The sequence below is a fragment of the Nakaseomyces bracarensis genome (assembly GCF_045282275.1).
Source record: "Nakaseomyces bracarensis strain CBM3 chromosome Unknown Scaff11_0, whole genome shotgun sequence".
NCBI lineage: Eukaryota > Fungi > Ascomycota > Saccharomycetes > Saccharomycetales > Saccharomycetaceae > Nakaseomyces > Nakaseomyces bracarensis.
The window spans coordinates 234,686-251,263 of NW_027263957.1; the positions used below are offsets into that span (position 1 = coordinate 234,686).

Consider the following 16,578-nt stretch of genomic DNA (forward strand, 5'->3'; position numbering starts at 1 on the left):
ACGTCTAAAGATATTTACCAGCCTTCTCTTTACACTATTAATTCTCTAACGCTAGGGCTAGCTTTCTTTGTATAGTTCCTTCAATATATTTGTATTTTGTTTTGTTGGTTCTTCGAAAGTTTAATTGTCTATTTAAGGGGGATATGATTCTCTTTGCCCGCAAGGAAAAAAAATTTAATTGCCTGCGTGATAACAGAAGTACTCAAAATGGAAGAATACAAGAATTATAGAAATACAAATATTATTGCTCCATGAAGATGAAGGAAGGATTATACTAATGAAAATCGTCATCATTTACAAATATTTATGTAATTTTTGTCCTAAAAAACAAATGATTTTTTTCTCTTGTCTTGAGACAATTAAACATTAAAAGTATATTTCCGGAAAAACTCTTTACAACCGTTGCAGATGAAGTGTAAAACAATTCTACCATATGATATGATATATATTTTAAAGAGAATTTTTTTTGTCCATTTGTATATGTATTAAGGCGGAAATGATTTGTGGTGATATTCTTCCATTAGAATTTATTTTCCTTTGGACTAGAAACGGAGACAAACAAAAGAAAGAAAAATAAAACTGAAGACAGTGCTGCATTAAGGATTTGAGTTTAGGTTAATAAATCCGAGGGCATTTATTAGTCCATGTAGATCAAATTCACGCCATGTCATAAATTTACTCCAAATAGATTGTACATATCTATATAATCTATTTATACATCGGAGAAATTATGATCTTACCTTTGTTTCTATAAACTTGATTATTTATTTATAACTTTTTTCTGATAAGGAAAAACAAAAAAAAAACGGCTTGTTGTTATCTTGATTATAATGACTTGACAATTTTTATATATTTATTTAATAAATATAAAAATAGAATAAATAACACCACATCCAGTTAAATTTTGGATAAAATAAAACTACTAGAAAAATGAGTAAAAAACATATAAGTTAAAATTAAGTAGGATGGATACTTATCAAAAATATAATGATAAAAAAAAAAATAAAAAGTGTAAAAAATAAAAAATGCTATACTTGTTTAGATGTTTTTAGAATACAGAATGTTTTAATTTAGCACCATATTGTCACAAATTACTAGTTCGTTAGTTTTCTTTTTCTTTCTTGATAATGTACAGTATTTTACATCGCTGGGTAGATCTACAATGAAAACTAACCAACGAAATCTTTACCATAACATCTAATGAAGAAAGAAATAAAGCGGACATGAAATAAAATAATTTATAATGTTAGAAAAAGTAGATATCATTACTAGTCAAATGGTAAAATAAAACATGTAGAAATAAAATTTGAATCTGAATTAGAATTAAAGTGAAATAAAAATAAAAGTACCAAAAAGTTAACGTCTTTTTGGTTAGAAATAAAGAGACATAAAAAGTAACGGAAGAAACTAAATGCATGTCACGGGTAGTAGAATTTTTATGCAAGTAAAGATATTGCTTTACCACTACCAATGTATAATCTTCCATAGATAGACAAAAAGTCTATAGAAAATACACAACAAACGTCAACAAGCGATTCATGGAGTATCGATCGCTAATAACTATGGGGCCCTTGGACTTGAGCTGTTAGATTTAACATTATTGTTTACTCCGAATGTAGAACCTGAAATTATGTAGTTAGGAGCGTATTTGTTAGAATTTGACGAACCTTGTGACCCATAAATCCCTTGATTATCATGATTTACTAAACCATTGTAAGACCTCAATCCTTGGTGAGGTATTAGAGGGTTAGACTGCGGATTCTCATAGTTGTTCGAACCAGTAGCATATATCGGTTGCTGATAAACTACACCCATAGCAGGTTGTTGTTGTATCTGAGAAGCAAATTGGCCAGGAACATATGTTACATCTCTTGGAGGTAGGGATACATTTTTATTTTCTCCATATTGATATCCCTGTGGAATATATTGACTATTTCCAACCTTTGCTGCTTGAAGTGGACCAGCCATTTGAGTATTATTCAACCCAATCCCAGCTTGTGAGTGTTGTCTGTTATGATTAATAGCATCCAAAGTTCCAGGTTGATATATATTATCAGATGGCATGGTGTTATTAACATAACCAGCAGGTAAGGGCGCCTGAGTTCTTGGATTGTTCATATTCTGTGCGGTGTTTGGATGTATACCAGTTATATTTGGTGTACCATGCTGGTATACTGGTTGGGGTAAAACAATAGAATAGACAGGCTGCTCAACAGCTCTAACATCATTCTGGCCATACATTGCACCCCTACCTAAATCCTCTCTTATTGTCGCAGCAACCATGGGTTCGGCTCCTTTTCTTAAATCCCTTGATGAAGGAAGATGACTATCATAAACATCAATAAAATCTCTATCAGATCTTTGTGTATGCAGTGCCCATTTAGAACTTAGTGCTGAAGAACCGGTTATATCGGTCGGTGTCGAAGATAAGGCAGACATTGGAGCAGTAGAAGGAGTAGCTGAGGATTGTTTTAAAATATGCGAGTCTTGCAATGTTCTTTGATAGTTGACATTGTCCATACCGGAAGAGCCATGCTTAAAATCATTTAAAGAAACTAACATAGGCTTGCTAAATTCATACCCTCCGGTAGATCCGGATGATAAGGACGTCTGAAGTGGCAATCTATTCTGGGATTTGCTGACTTTACCAGAGGATTTTTGTTCTACTTGAGGAGAAGTTGATTGATGCTTTGGGGTTCTGATATTCTCGTTAGATTCACTGAAAGAGGAATCACTTGGTTTATTCTCGTAATACTGTTCCTTAGGGATCGCATTCATGGTGGCCACAACATTTGGAGTAGAATCAATATCATCCTTTGAACAGGCATCTATGATTTCATCAAACACAGAATAGAAAAGTTTCAATGTCTCTTCGTTCTGTATTGGTCCTTTCTCAATAAGTTCCAAAATCTCTTGATCTAAAGATGTCAGCCTAACATTCGTAGAAAGCTTATTTAGTATAGACTTTTTCCAAACTTGAATATGAGAGGATATCTGTTTCTTGGTACGCACTTCACCTGTGTGATATTTGATATATATGGATATTAGCTCATTTCTACCATAATTTTTGTTTCTTATCTTGATCTTAGAAGTACCATTTTTTATGATAAGACGCAATGCAGAGGTAAATGCGCTTTCAACTCTATATGGCCATTTATCATGACCATACATATAAGGGTAATATGCATGAGCATATGGATCGGCAACGCGGGGAGAAAACCCTGACATATATGATGGTTGAGTTGGTACGGCAATATGTGAAATACCCCCCTGGTATGACATATTGTCGTTGGGTCTTAGTACGCCAGCGTTGTAACTCTTGAGGATATTAGATCGATCAATTGCCAATTCCATATTATTATTATTGTTGTTGTTGTTGTTGTTGTTGCTATTATTGTTATTATTATTATTATTGGCTGGAATATTAGTGTTTATAGTATTCGTATAAGTGTTAGTGTCCTGAATACTAGGGTAAGAATTATGTGACTGATTTCCGACTTGGTTTATATTTGTACCAGTAAATTGTCCTGTATTATTCTGTGATTGCAGATGATATCCTTCCCTCTCCATAACAAAATCAAGTTGCACTTACCTTAGAAATTAGGTTTTAAAATAGAAAATAGCTTTTAAAAGGTACCTGTTAGAAGCCTTGAATGTGCTATTTCTGTTTTTTGAAAGGAAAAAATAAAGAGATTATTAAAACTCTAAGAACTGAATGAAATAATATAAGAAGTAGATTATAATCTTAATGGTAAAGTAGAGTTGGGTGTGGTTGTAATTTAGAATACTTTTTCCTTACAATACAATACCTATTCTTAATATGATTTACCTTACCTTTTTTTTATGCTTTCAAATTTGTTTTATAATCGATTAAGTGATGCTAGCGAAAGCTATAATGATTGACTTGGAGATATGGCAATTTTCCGATGTTACGTGCACACTTTTGAAACGGCTATCAATTTTTTTTTTCTATTTTTATTGATAATTATTAGTTGGCTAGTTGAAAAGTTGTGATATAAAGACTCCTTTTCAAGTTCGAGATAATTTTCTTAGTTTGTATATTGTAGGAAGAAAATTGGGTCTAATAATGTATCATAATAATTATTTTGATGTACTGAAGCCCCTCAAAAAAAAAAAAAATTGGTGAAGGTAGGGATATATTTTAATGAATATATTCTTTCCTAGAAATTATTTTATTTTGAGTATTGATTGATAGTTGATAATACAACTGATCCAATTGCCCTGTAATTAGATTTGGGGGTTTTACTTCAGGTGAATGGAAAACCTATATTAAAATTTTTTTTTCAAAAAAAATTTCGTATATATAAGTTCCTTTTTTATTTTGTGAATATTCCTCTACTTTAAGTATGAGAGAATACGTTGGATTATTTTGATATGATGAAATGGATGGAAGTAATTGATAGAGTAAAAAGGTTCAGATAACAAAGGAAAGGTTCTTTATTATCCGTGATATGATAACAATCTTTTAAATTTTTTTTGTTTTTTTGTTCTTTTATATCTGCAATTGTCTGAGTAAGCTTATTTTATCTAAAATTTTTAGTCAATGATATGGAATTCTAATCTAAGGTCGATAAGAATTTCCTTTCGAATGAAAAAATAAGTACTCTTTTTAAAAATTCTTAAATGGTCTTTTTATTTATTTTATTTTTGTTTTTGTTCCTTTAATATAATAGTTGAAAAGCAAGAATTATATTATTTTGTTAGGCGGCGGGCGTTTTTCTGTGCGATGTGGACAAAAAAATTTCCGGGAAAAAAAAATAAAAAGGACAGCGAGGCAGAAAAAAAAATATTATTTGCTTTGAAGGAGAGCCTATTTTAAATAAATGAAGCTGCGATAGTTAAATTAACTCTTGGGACTCTGCGTAATTTATATGGAATTCCACAAAGTATAGAGCGGTAGGATCTAGAATTTGATGTGACTTCAGAATTTGTCTTTGGACAGTTATTGACACTTTTTTAACGCAACTATTAATGAAGGGCGGGGGATTATAAAAATAGAGCAGTTAAATTGGTGTTTCAATGAGGTAATATAAGTTGTAAAGTCCAATTACTCTTATATTTATTCTTGAAACCTGTGAGATAGTGTTAGAAAGGGCAGAAAACGTTGAATGTGGTGCTTATATTCAAATACTTTAAAATTTCTGTTTTATTTTTAAATTGTTTTCTTTGAAATAAGTTTGTTATTTTCTTTAGAATGTAATTATCCCTTTTTTCTTTGGTGTTATTGGTATTATCAAGGAAATATGAAGGTTTCAACAGATTTTATAACCAACAATTGAAAGATGTATAATAATTTTGATATAGTAGTTCTGATATCCAATTAATTTACCTTTTAAGGATTAAGGAATAAGATTCAAAGGTATTGAATACGACGATGAATCCTTCTTTTCGTTCTTGACTCAAATATTTGAGAAAAACTCTCTGCTTTATATATAATCAATAGCAACAACAGGATGAAACTCAGAAAGAAGAAAAAATGGAAGCAATCTTGATAGCGTAAAAAGAGGACCTTTGATAATCGACTATCAAAAGGAAAAAAGAATAAAACAAAAGTAAAAATAAAAATAAAAATAAAAAAACGCAAGTCTTTGTAGCAGAAAGGAAGGTATTATAATTAAAATGATGTGAGAGAATTTAGAGGAAAAGAAAAAGCACATTGACTACAGGCTGAATAATATCCAAAAAAAAATATTATTATAATAATACAACCCACTGTGATTTTTACTCTAATCTTACCGTAACAAAACAAAATTAAAGAAGAAAAGCATATAATTTACTAAACAGGTTTCTTCCTTTCAGTAATCAGAGAGACGGGAAGTAGTGGTCGCTTTTTCTTTTCCCCTGTATTATTTTCGAACGGTAGGTAAGTTGATGTAGGAGGAAGTATCGATAAATGTAATAATTGGACGAAGGTAAAGGAAGAACGAGAAACATACAACTTCCTTCTTAAAGGAAAAGCTTATGGCTTTTTACTGAAGATGGAGGGGGGATCATATTTTAATGCTTGTGGAACAATCGAAATTAGTTAACAGGATTCTCGAAGTGCTATTCTTACGTATCAGTAAGAGCCAAACATTGTATAGAAAAATAGTAAAAAAAAGCTATTCTTTGTATGGTAGACAAGCAGGACCCTCCGTATAATATATCTCCTTTTCTCTCCTCTTCGAATCTTCTTATGGAGAGAAATTATGGAAGGCTTGTAACATTGTACTTCTATGTTTTATTTGGGTAAGCTAAATGTTTCATTCGATAGCTAGGGAATCAAAAAAATTTGCTAGCCTTCTGGAACCACTACTTTCAGTCTAGCTGCTGCGAAATCTGAAAAGAAAAGTGGAGTACTAGGAAGTAAGTGTCTGCTATTGACCTATTAGAAATTTGTCAACTCATTTGAACTAATAGGGAAAAGAACTCCAAAAAAAAGATGCACAAAGAAGAATTGTGGGACTAACAACATTGAAAACCCAAAAAAAAGAACTGATTACATTGTAACGGATTTTCTTCCAATCTCTATTAAGGGAGTGGTTGAAATGTCATGATTAACACTAGAGAGGAGGAAATAAATAAACTGCAACAAAGCCCCTACCTATATCTCTCCACAGTTTTATCTCAGAGATCGTCTGGTTTTGTTTATGTTTTCTTTTCTCAGCATGAACAATTTGGAGCCAAAAAGAAAAAGAATAAAATAAGGATCCACTAGACAAAAAAGCAATTTACGCCGTACAAAAAGAAAAACAGGACACATAAAGCGACGTAGAATAACCAGAACAAAAACAGTCGACTATAATAATAAATAAAAAAGACACAAAATAATGTTGCAGTAATAATTTTTTTTATAATCATTGCCTGCACTATTTCCTTGTGATACCTACTTTTGACCACGGAACAATTAGTTGCGCCAGGGGTATTTTATGTGCTAGTTTGTTATACTATTTTTTAATATATTTTTTTCTAGCATTTTGAAAAAATAAAGGTAGGAGGCCAATGTGGAAAAATGCAAGCAAAAAAAAAATACTATGTTGTTTCTTTGTTATGTGAAGCTCAGAGCAGTAAAGAACATAGGAAACCTAAAACGAAGGAGTAACATTAGAATGGGCACTTATAATTTGGTTTATACTTTGATAAACAGCCCCGTAGCGAAAAGGTTTCTAAGAAATTTTCATACCCTTTCCTAACAAAAAAATAAACACAAAAAATCCATCACTAAATTTAATAAGTTGCTGAAGGCACGTAGCACAGTTAATTGTTAGATAGCCTGCTCGATTTTTTACCATTGCAATATTAACGTCATTGAAGACGCAATTACTCAGTTGATGATGACCTTATGTAGTTATTAATAAGTTTTTTTTCTTTACTGGTTATAGCATCCCTTTCTTTTTAGCCTTTTTTCTGTGCTACATTTGTTTAGTGCGAAAAGATACAGGTTATGCTCGGGATAAAGGAAAAAAATTCTTCTCGTGGTCTTTTCCGTTTTGGATTTATTTTTTTTTTTGTTTTAGTCTATTAATCTATTTTTAATTTGGTTTCTGGATCACAATTTTTAAATGGAGCTGATGGAATATTTCCTCCTTGGGTCACATTTGTCACTTCGAAAGTTGGACAAATTTTAACATTGTTTTATTATCAGTTTTATTTTTCCGATAAAGAGAAAAATATTAAAATAATATCTATACTTTTGAGAAGGATTCACCGATTGCCCTGAAATCTGATGCATGTTCTCATTCTTACTAATAGGGTCTACCCAGACCCTTTCCTCAGTTTCTAGTACACAAATGTTTCATGATTTTTTTTTTGGCCTTGATAAAAAAAAAAAAAAAAAGGGTTCAATAACGGATATTCTGACGCTAAAAATAAAGAAAGTAGTGGGGAGGAAGCTGCAAAGTGGAGCCTATACATCATTCCTAGAAGCACCATGTCATAAATTTTTGTTTTTTCGTTGAAAAATGCGGATACACAATTTTCAACAAAAATATTGAGCAAAACTGGTACATTCTAACAAACTCCGTAGGTTGTTTTTGTAAATCAAAAATAACCGTGCCCAATAAGTTAATTAAGAGGAATCCAGAAATGGAAATAGTATACTTCCTTTCCTGGAAGTAATATAATGTATGCGGAAGTGTTCTTCAAAGCTGTAAAACACCGCAGGACATTTATCTGTCAGTATTGATTCTTTCGTGTAAGGAAGAGAAAAATGAAAAAAAATGGTTCCACTTAGAGGAGACTGCATGAGCAAAATTCGCAAATTCTATGCAACATCATGCAGTATAGTCTGAGTAATCCTATCAGATCTCGGAAATAGGAAAGGTATTCCGATCGTACGTTAAATTCTTCGTTCCCAAAATCTGGAAATGAAATGAACAAATTTTGGGAAATCTAGACCCTCTAGACATTTTTACTGGTACCATAAATTATGAATAAGACCATAATAAAAAAAATGCACCTCATTTATTTTGCCTTTCCTCACAATGGATAACAACGGTAAAAAAAAAATTGATAAAAAAAACTAACAATAATGTTATTTTTTTCTTATCAGATATCATATAGAAAGTCCAAATCTCTGACAAACATTTCTAAAATTCAATTTGACCTCTACCATAAAACCTTATAGTATGTAAATCCACAACCCGCATTCGACAAAATAAATTATAGTAATAATAAAATAAGCACGGTAACAATATCAAAATTACACCCTGTTAACCAGCACGGTATAAAGAATAACAATTGGACGTAGTCCAATACAATTCTTTTAGTAATTCTTTTCAATTTTTTTCGGAAAAATTAAATTTCATAGTAAAGCAAAAAAAAATTAAACCGAATCGGATATTTGTCCAAGGACATTTCCGACGGAATAAACCATTTCTGGAAAAATGGAACGGCTGCAAATTCAGTAAAATTTTTTTTAAATTTTCTGATTTACATTTAGTTATTATTTGATTTTTACGCCATTTTTCTTAATTCCCTTTTCCCCGTGGAGAAATATATGTTAGTGAGGTATGTTGCTTTTTCTCCGTAGTTCAGTAGTTCTGCATATTTTTCTGTGCTAGCGGTGTAAAAATTTCTTGCTGACTAAGGCATTTTTGATAACTAGTTCATCATCTCTGTTGGTGTTATTCTGTTGTATTTTAGCATCCATGAAGATTAATTAACAGCTGTTCAAAAAAATGTATAGGAAGTGCTTTAAAATAGCCTAGAACATTAAATTTATACCAATTGTAAGCCTTCTTCATGTTCTTGTATAATGGCAGCAACGGAATAAAAATGTTGTTTTTTAAGTTTCCTAGAGAATTTTTAGTAGCATATTATTTTATTGCGGTTACTGAATTAGGAAAATAACATATTTGTCATCTAATAGCTTCCATTTACAGATTAAAATAAAGCATAATAAATGATTTTTGATAGTGACTGAAAAGATTAACAATAAAAAAGTAATTTTCAAAGAAGTCAAATACCTAGAAGTCCTCTGTAGAAGGAACATTATTAGCAAGGATCAAAGAAATATTAGGGAAAGAATGAAAAAATAATTCTAATCTCCTAGGGTTATCCATCAGTTTTCGTAGTTTAATTTCATATTAAGATACTATAGCATGTGGACAAAAAAATATCAGCAAATGCTATCGCATTATCTGTAAAATTGCTCGAGGGGCTGGTATTAGTAAGCAATTGTCGTCAAGGAGATTAGTGTAGACTAAACTTCCAGTTTAATCAACTATCACATTTACCACATTGTTATGGCGCATATTAAATATTTTTGCTTAAAGAATGAGGAAAATAGTTAGATTGGTATTAAATTTTTTTTTTCTTTTGAATGATTGGAAAAATGCTCATTTTTTTTTATCCGAAATTTTTCAAATAACCATCTTAATATGTTTTAATCATCTCTAATATTTTATCATAATTGGCCAAAACTATAAATAAAATTGGAATATCTTTATTTTTTATGGTTGATATTCTTCTTGATTAAATAGTCTTAAGTAAAAACTTTTCACGGACTTAGATCCATTTATTTAATAGATCCATTTTTATTAGATACTGCATGTATTTTGATTTTTACTTTAAGTCGTTTTATGAATTCTGGTGCTCTCATATTCAAATTATAATAAGTGCATAAATGAAAGATATTCTTTATTAATAGAGAGGATGCGCGGTTAATCAGAACATAAATCAATACCTAGATAAAACCTCCTGGTTTTTTAGGATTCAATTTCAAAAAATGAAGCAGAATAGCAATGGAAGAAAAAATCAGGTAGTTTTTATGTTCTGCGAGCTGTCGTCGATGATTTGGTTATAGTTCCACTAAGTTTTGTTGTAAGTGATTCATTCTCGACAAAAGTGCGGGCATCATTAACAACCCGTCGGAAAAATTCATCAGGAATGTGAAAAATTCTCCATACCTAAAATGGAAATATTAAGATCAACAAGATGACTTATCATTCATCTAACCTTTCCATTAGCCATACATTAGTTTAGTATAAGATATTTATTCCGAGACGCTCAAGTTGCTTAGGTCTACTTAATAATAGCCTTATGTCTAATATGAAATATTAATGAGCTCAATGTTGCATTCAATAAGGACCTTCTTTCCCTTTCAAAAGAGAGTGACCTCAGTTGGTAATTTATTCAAGTTGCATTAATTATATGTCATTGAATAACTGTATTCATTGGAAAACATAGTATTAAGTTAGTTCAGATGATATGCTAGTATGGGTGATATTGGAATATTTGTCTTAGAAAGTTACTATTTTCCTCCATAACTGATAGAAAATACGCTCATGTATCTCGCTGTGTTCCTTTTTAGTTTTGATTTTTCTACTAATTTTGCTAACATACTAACATACTCTCTGCATTAAATTTTTCTTTTTTGTAATTCAATAGAAATATTAAAATGATCAACAATTAGTGGTATTGTGAATCCAGTGAAAGATAATGTAAGCTACTTTACCTCCAATTTTCACTCGTCCTAGTAGGTTGTGAATTTCAGCATAAACTAAAAATAATTCTATTAAATTTTTTTAATGAGAATTTTTTTTCTTCTGTTTCTTTTTTTCTTTTCCTAGGAAATAATATGCATGAGCGGTTCTGGCTAGGACCTCCTTATGTTAACAAAATTTTAAGTGTTATGGAATAATAACAATATGAAAACATTATACTTCCATGTTTTGATCTCATTAAAACGAAATAACATTAAAGAAAAAATATTGCAGGAATATACAAATTAAATCTGTAATTTATATGCTAAAGTTTGCTCGTAATAATATACTTCGCTAAAGTCGATTAAATAAGTAGCAAAAATAGAGAAAAAAACATCAAGAGGCTGCTATAACATCCTTGAAAACTCCATTTGGTTTATATACAACTACTTTTAATATTTTTGTTTGCCTTTCTGGAAGAGAGAATATACAGATTATACAAAAGAAAAGATGAGAAATACTCTGTAGAGCTATTGGAACTTTCGTGTAAATGGAAGAAAAAGAGTGAAAAGTTAGCAAGGGAATAAGCATGAGAGAGAAAGAAAAAAAAATAAAAAATAAACACAACAAAGAGAAATATTCTTGGAGAGACTACTCTGGGAAACAGGTTCTCAAAAAGAAAAATGGAAGAACAAAAATAGAACGGCCAGTCTTCGAAAGGAAAGAAAGAAAAAATAAAAAAAAAAAAAACTAAGAAAAAACACTAAGAAAAAACACTAAGAAAAAAACAAATTCAAAAATTGCTTATGGAATTGGGCTCACCTTATGAAAGTACGGTGAGTTAAACAGAAGTTTTTCTGAACTTTCTTTATCATTTAGAACTGCTGGCTTTAATCAGTTTTTTTTTTTTTTTGTTAATGTAATTCTTGATTCAATAATTTGTTAGTTTTTCCATATCCTTTCTACTTCCATTCACAGAATATATTTGTTTTTAGCAGCAACAAAAAAGAATCCGGCAAAAAATTAAAAAAATAAAAAAAAAAGATCTGTACAGCTGAATTGCTCTCCCTTAACTCTACTCTCTAGGATGATTTGTTCCACGGTCGTATCTATAAGTTTTTTTCTACTGCTCTTTACCTCCCATTTTAATGGGATCAACTTATTAAGAGAACGAATCGGAACACCGCATAAACACTCACTCATTCATTACTCGCACTTTCACACACACACACCCTTTCTATTGTCTGCACAAACAGCAGAAAGCTTCACAGAAAACAATAAGTTTCTCGATAAATTGATGGTTGCCGGTTTTTCTGATTTGCTTTTTTTTCTTATTAATTTCCTACGTTCATAACCAAAGTTACCTCAGACAATTAAGTACTATAGAGAAAAACTTCTACTATGAATACGTATTTCATAAAAAATTTTCCCTCTCAATTCCCATTAGGAATTAATAGGAGGAAATAGCTATTTGTGGAATTCCAGTACTCCTTTGTGCTACTACTAAAAAAGAAAAAGGTAGTTCAATTGTTGTTTCTTTTTTTTCAGTTCCCTTTCTTTTAGTTCCGACCTGCTAGATATCAAAAAGCCTTGCAAAAGGATTACTATGAAATAATCGTGAGATAAATCTTGACCGCTTTGTTATACGTTTAAACTAGTGTTGTTTTTCTAAGTCATTATGGTTTTAAAGAAACATATGTTATTTTCAAGTTTTGCTCTTTACCCTTCTTTTGGAGTTGGTCGATATTATTTGCGGGAAGATGCCCATCTGCTTTATAGTAGCCTAGTCATAACTTATATCCTTTTTCTTCCAATTTAGAAAAGCTATACATACTTTTCTTAGAATTCTGAAATTTGGATTCGAACAGTCTATCTACATCATCAAGTAAGGGGGGAGGGAAGCAGAATAGTTTGAAAGTTCTAGTAAGAAGGAAAAAAGAAAGAAAGAAAGTATTAGGTGAGAACGAATCAGTAAATGACAATAAATAGCAATACTCTTGCACCCCTTGTCCTTTTAGTTGGTATTTCTACATATGGCAAAAGGTACCGCCATTTTTTTCTGAAATCATAATTTGATTTTGCGAATAGAATAGATTGATTGGATATCCGAGTAAAATTACTTGAGAATGCTTATGGGAGGCGTGTCTAATTGGTGAATAACCCCAATAGGCTACCTCAATTTCTTTTCATTCATCAATGACAAAAATTCCTATTAATAATAATGAAAATAATGAACACGGCGGTATAGTGCCAAGTTAATTTTTCTGAAAACAAGGGAGGGTAGAACAAGGAATGAATTTCGAATAATCTTCTTAGCGATATTGGTAATCAAAAAAAATAAAAATAAAAAATTAAAAAAGAAATTTTTTGGAGATCATAATAAATCCACAGGGGGGGAAAAGCCTCGTACTGTACAATAGTGTATTATTCTTTGACTCTTTTCTAACAAATATTTTCTTAGTTAGTGCAGCCGTAGAACCAGGTAGCTTATAAATAATTAATTGTAGCCGTAAGTACATTGGAGGAAGGAAAAGAGAACACACAATCACAATCACAAACACACACAATTTTCGTTTTACCGTATCTTGGAAAAACTTTAAAATGGAATACAGATAAAATCAGTTGAATACCGCTGCACCAACACAGTGTGTTATTATTAGGACGACCTAAATGTTAGGAAGCTGTAATTTATAATCGAAGATGAGATGACGTTGTTACCGTAATTAAAGCTTTTTGGATCTTTATCACTTATTAAGCCTTACCTATACGAAAAAAATCTACAAGTAGTTATTATTACAGTTATTCAGATCTGTAAGATAAGTTTTTCCCTGGTTAGTGGTAATACATATTTTTCTTCATTTGCGGTCTCAGCATGTCGTCAAAAGCTCATCTTATATTGAATGAAATGGGGCATAACCAATTTGATCCTCTCTAATTATGATTAATCTATGAAACTGGTTTTAAATTTTAAAGGACCATAGAGTTGTAGAGTAGAAGTAAAATAATTTCTATTTTTATTTTAACTCGATGTACTTAATTGCAAACTATTAAATCGCAATGTAAGGTCGATCATGAAGAGTAATAAACCAGAAATTTGGCGAACTTATCATTGTGTAGAAATTCTGCCAATTCGTTTCTAGCATTTAGTCAAGCCATGGAAAACTGTGATTGGTTTATAACTTAATAATTAAGTGAAGTGCATAAGTTTGTCTGGTTTACGCAACAATAATGCCTTGAGTTAAATGTTTGTCAAGATTCCTAATTAGTTAGTACTATTTCAAAAATTTAGCAATCTGTTATTTCTCAAAAAATTGGGGAGAAGAATTGAATTGAGTTTACTGGAACTACTTCTTTACGTCTTAAGCTAGTGTATCATTATACGTTTGGCACAGCAATTATCTTCTATTGAAAAAATAACATCATTTAATGAGCAGATCGAAGATGGTCCCTTATAATCGCCACTCTTTTTATTTTCTGATATTTTTTGCAGAAATATAAATTTCCCGGAATAAAAAAACTGTTCATTAGTAAATAAACTTTTTTGGAAGATTAACGTATGAGAGAAATCAGTGATACGGAATGTCTTCAGGAGCCATTAGCGTTGATTACTCATTTGAATAACATTTAAACTTTTTTTTATATCACGCCACTTTTTCCAGATTCATACAAAGAGTCGGGGGGGTGTTCTTTGAGATAAGATGCAATGTTGAGAAAATAAGCAGCCACTAACATTTACAGCTCTAGTTGCTAATTGAATTGTTATTAGTTTATTAATAATAAATGTGCGGTGCTTTATCACGGTAAGCAAGTAACTCGGTTCCTTTTTTGGGGATTCTTCGTTTACGTTTTTATGCGATACTGAGAAAAGATTCAGATCAATAGTGGGTAAGTTATTCTATTGCAGAATGTCATTTAAATAGTCCAAATAAGCTTCATGAAGTATTGCTGATTAACTAGACCTTAATGTTTAGACCGCACAAAATAAATTCTTAGCTTTTTACTAATAATGGTTCTGCCTCTTATAACTCCCCAGTGTTACTTGTTTTAATTGGTTACGCTCAACTGACATTATAGAATGAATATGCTTCCATCTGCATTTGGGATGCCCTACAGGTTCATGAATTCACTTCCTTTGGTACAAAATACTTGTCGTATATTTCACCACCGCTAAAAGCTCATAATAATGATTACGGAAAAAGTTATCAGCGTGATAACGGGACAGTAATCATGCAGATAGTCAGCCCTGTTGCTTTATGTATCTGAATGTTATCTTAATGAAAGCCCGATATCACATTGTTAGGGTTATAATTTAACCAGCCTGAGAAAGAAAACAGTATTTGTTCCACACATAGAATAAATATAGCAGGAGTAAATGGAATTGAAAGAACTTCATACATGGAGTAAATTTTCAAACGACTAGAATAGAGTTAACAAACGTATAAGAGAACATTTAACTAGACCTGTATAGGTCACATTAATTCACTTTTCCATGTGTGCTTCCAATTTTATCTAGACATGGGCCGAAAGAAAGGATATTTATGGGTAAATATACATCCTGTTAAAATGGAGTTACTAAATTGTTACATTTGTAACCTTGTATAATAGTATGCCTCGTACTTTGTTTCTTTATTATTGGGAGCGCATTTTTATGACTATTACTGTGTAAGCTGCACGGTTACCTAGAAACTACCGCAAATGAAAAAATTGAAACACAAAATATGCTATAATGAAATATAAATTGATATTTCATTATAGCAGCTTACTTATGATGAATGCTGTGTATGAATTAGTTAACTGGGTGTCTCTGCCGTTAAGGGACGGTGAATATCATACTTTCTTATTGAGGCTAACCAGGATTGAGAGTAACAGAATAATAGAATGGAAATCCTTTCGCTTGTGACTAGATATGGAAATAGTAAAATAGATGGATAGAAATTAGTCCTGAAACGAGACCTTTGACAACCCACTGATATAAATTTAGATGGAAGAAGAAATCTTTATCCCCATTTATTATTATGATGTTCAGCTTTGAAGGTTTTCTTTTATCAGAACAAGGTTGCTGTAGAGAGCACAACATGAACATTAACCTATGCTAGTTCTCAATAAGAGAGTATAGATCTCTGTTATTGGAAAAATCGGATACCATGGAAACAAATTGGTAGTAAAAAATGGACAAAAACAAAAAAGTATAAAAAAAAAGATAAAAAAAACTGAGGTTGAATTGTTCCTTAGAATATCTTGGAAAGTTACAAGAAAGCTTTTCCATTCTTCAAGTGTATGTTTGCTTTATCGTGGAAACAAATATTATGACTTGACTTCTATTCACTCATGAAGCGAAGTTTGTTATTTAACGTACACCTAGCATGTACACAAATATTCGAATCAACATAATTCTAAAGAATTTGAAGAACAAGCACACATTGATTGAATATTATCAACTATGTTGTGACTTTTTATTCAATTGGTGGTTTGAGTTTTGTTTGTGTTTGTGGGGTAATGTTTATATACCATGGCCTTATTAGCTAAGGTATAAGATAATTGAATTCGGAAAGAACAAATGCTCTACATTTGATGTTATTGAGGAATATTTTGGAAACATCTATCGTATTGTGATTAATAGTTCAAATAATAGTACTCCCTCTAGATATGAAAA

At 31.1% G+C, this 16,578-nt stretch overlaps 1 protein-coding gene across 1 annotated transcript; it reads right to left on the minus strand.

Annotated features, from left to right (window-relative positions):
* Positions 1–1,560: 1,560 nt before the first annotated feature.
* Positions 1,561–3,570, minus strand: RNJ42_03135 (Ty transcription activator TEC1; the record flags this gene model as incomplete). The annotated part of the gene is made up of 1 exon (XM_071053299.1): positions 1,561–3,570. The coding sequence occupies one exon, from the start codon at positions 3,568–3,570 to the stop codon at positions 1,561–1,563; it is 2,010 nt and encodes a 669-aa protein (XP_070910707.1).
* Positions 3,571–16,578: the final 13,008 nt, after the last annotated feature.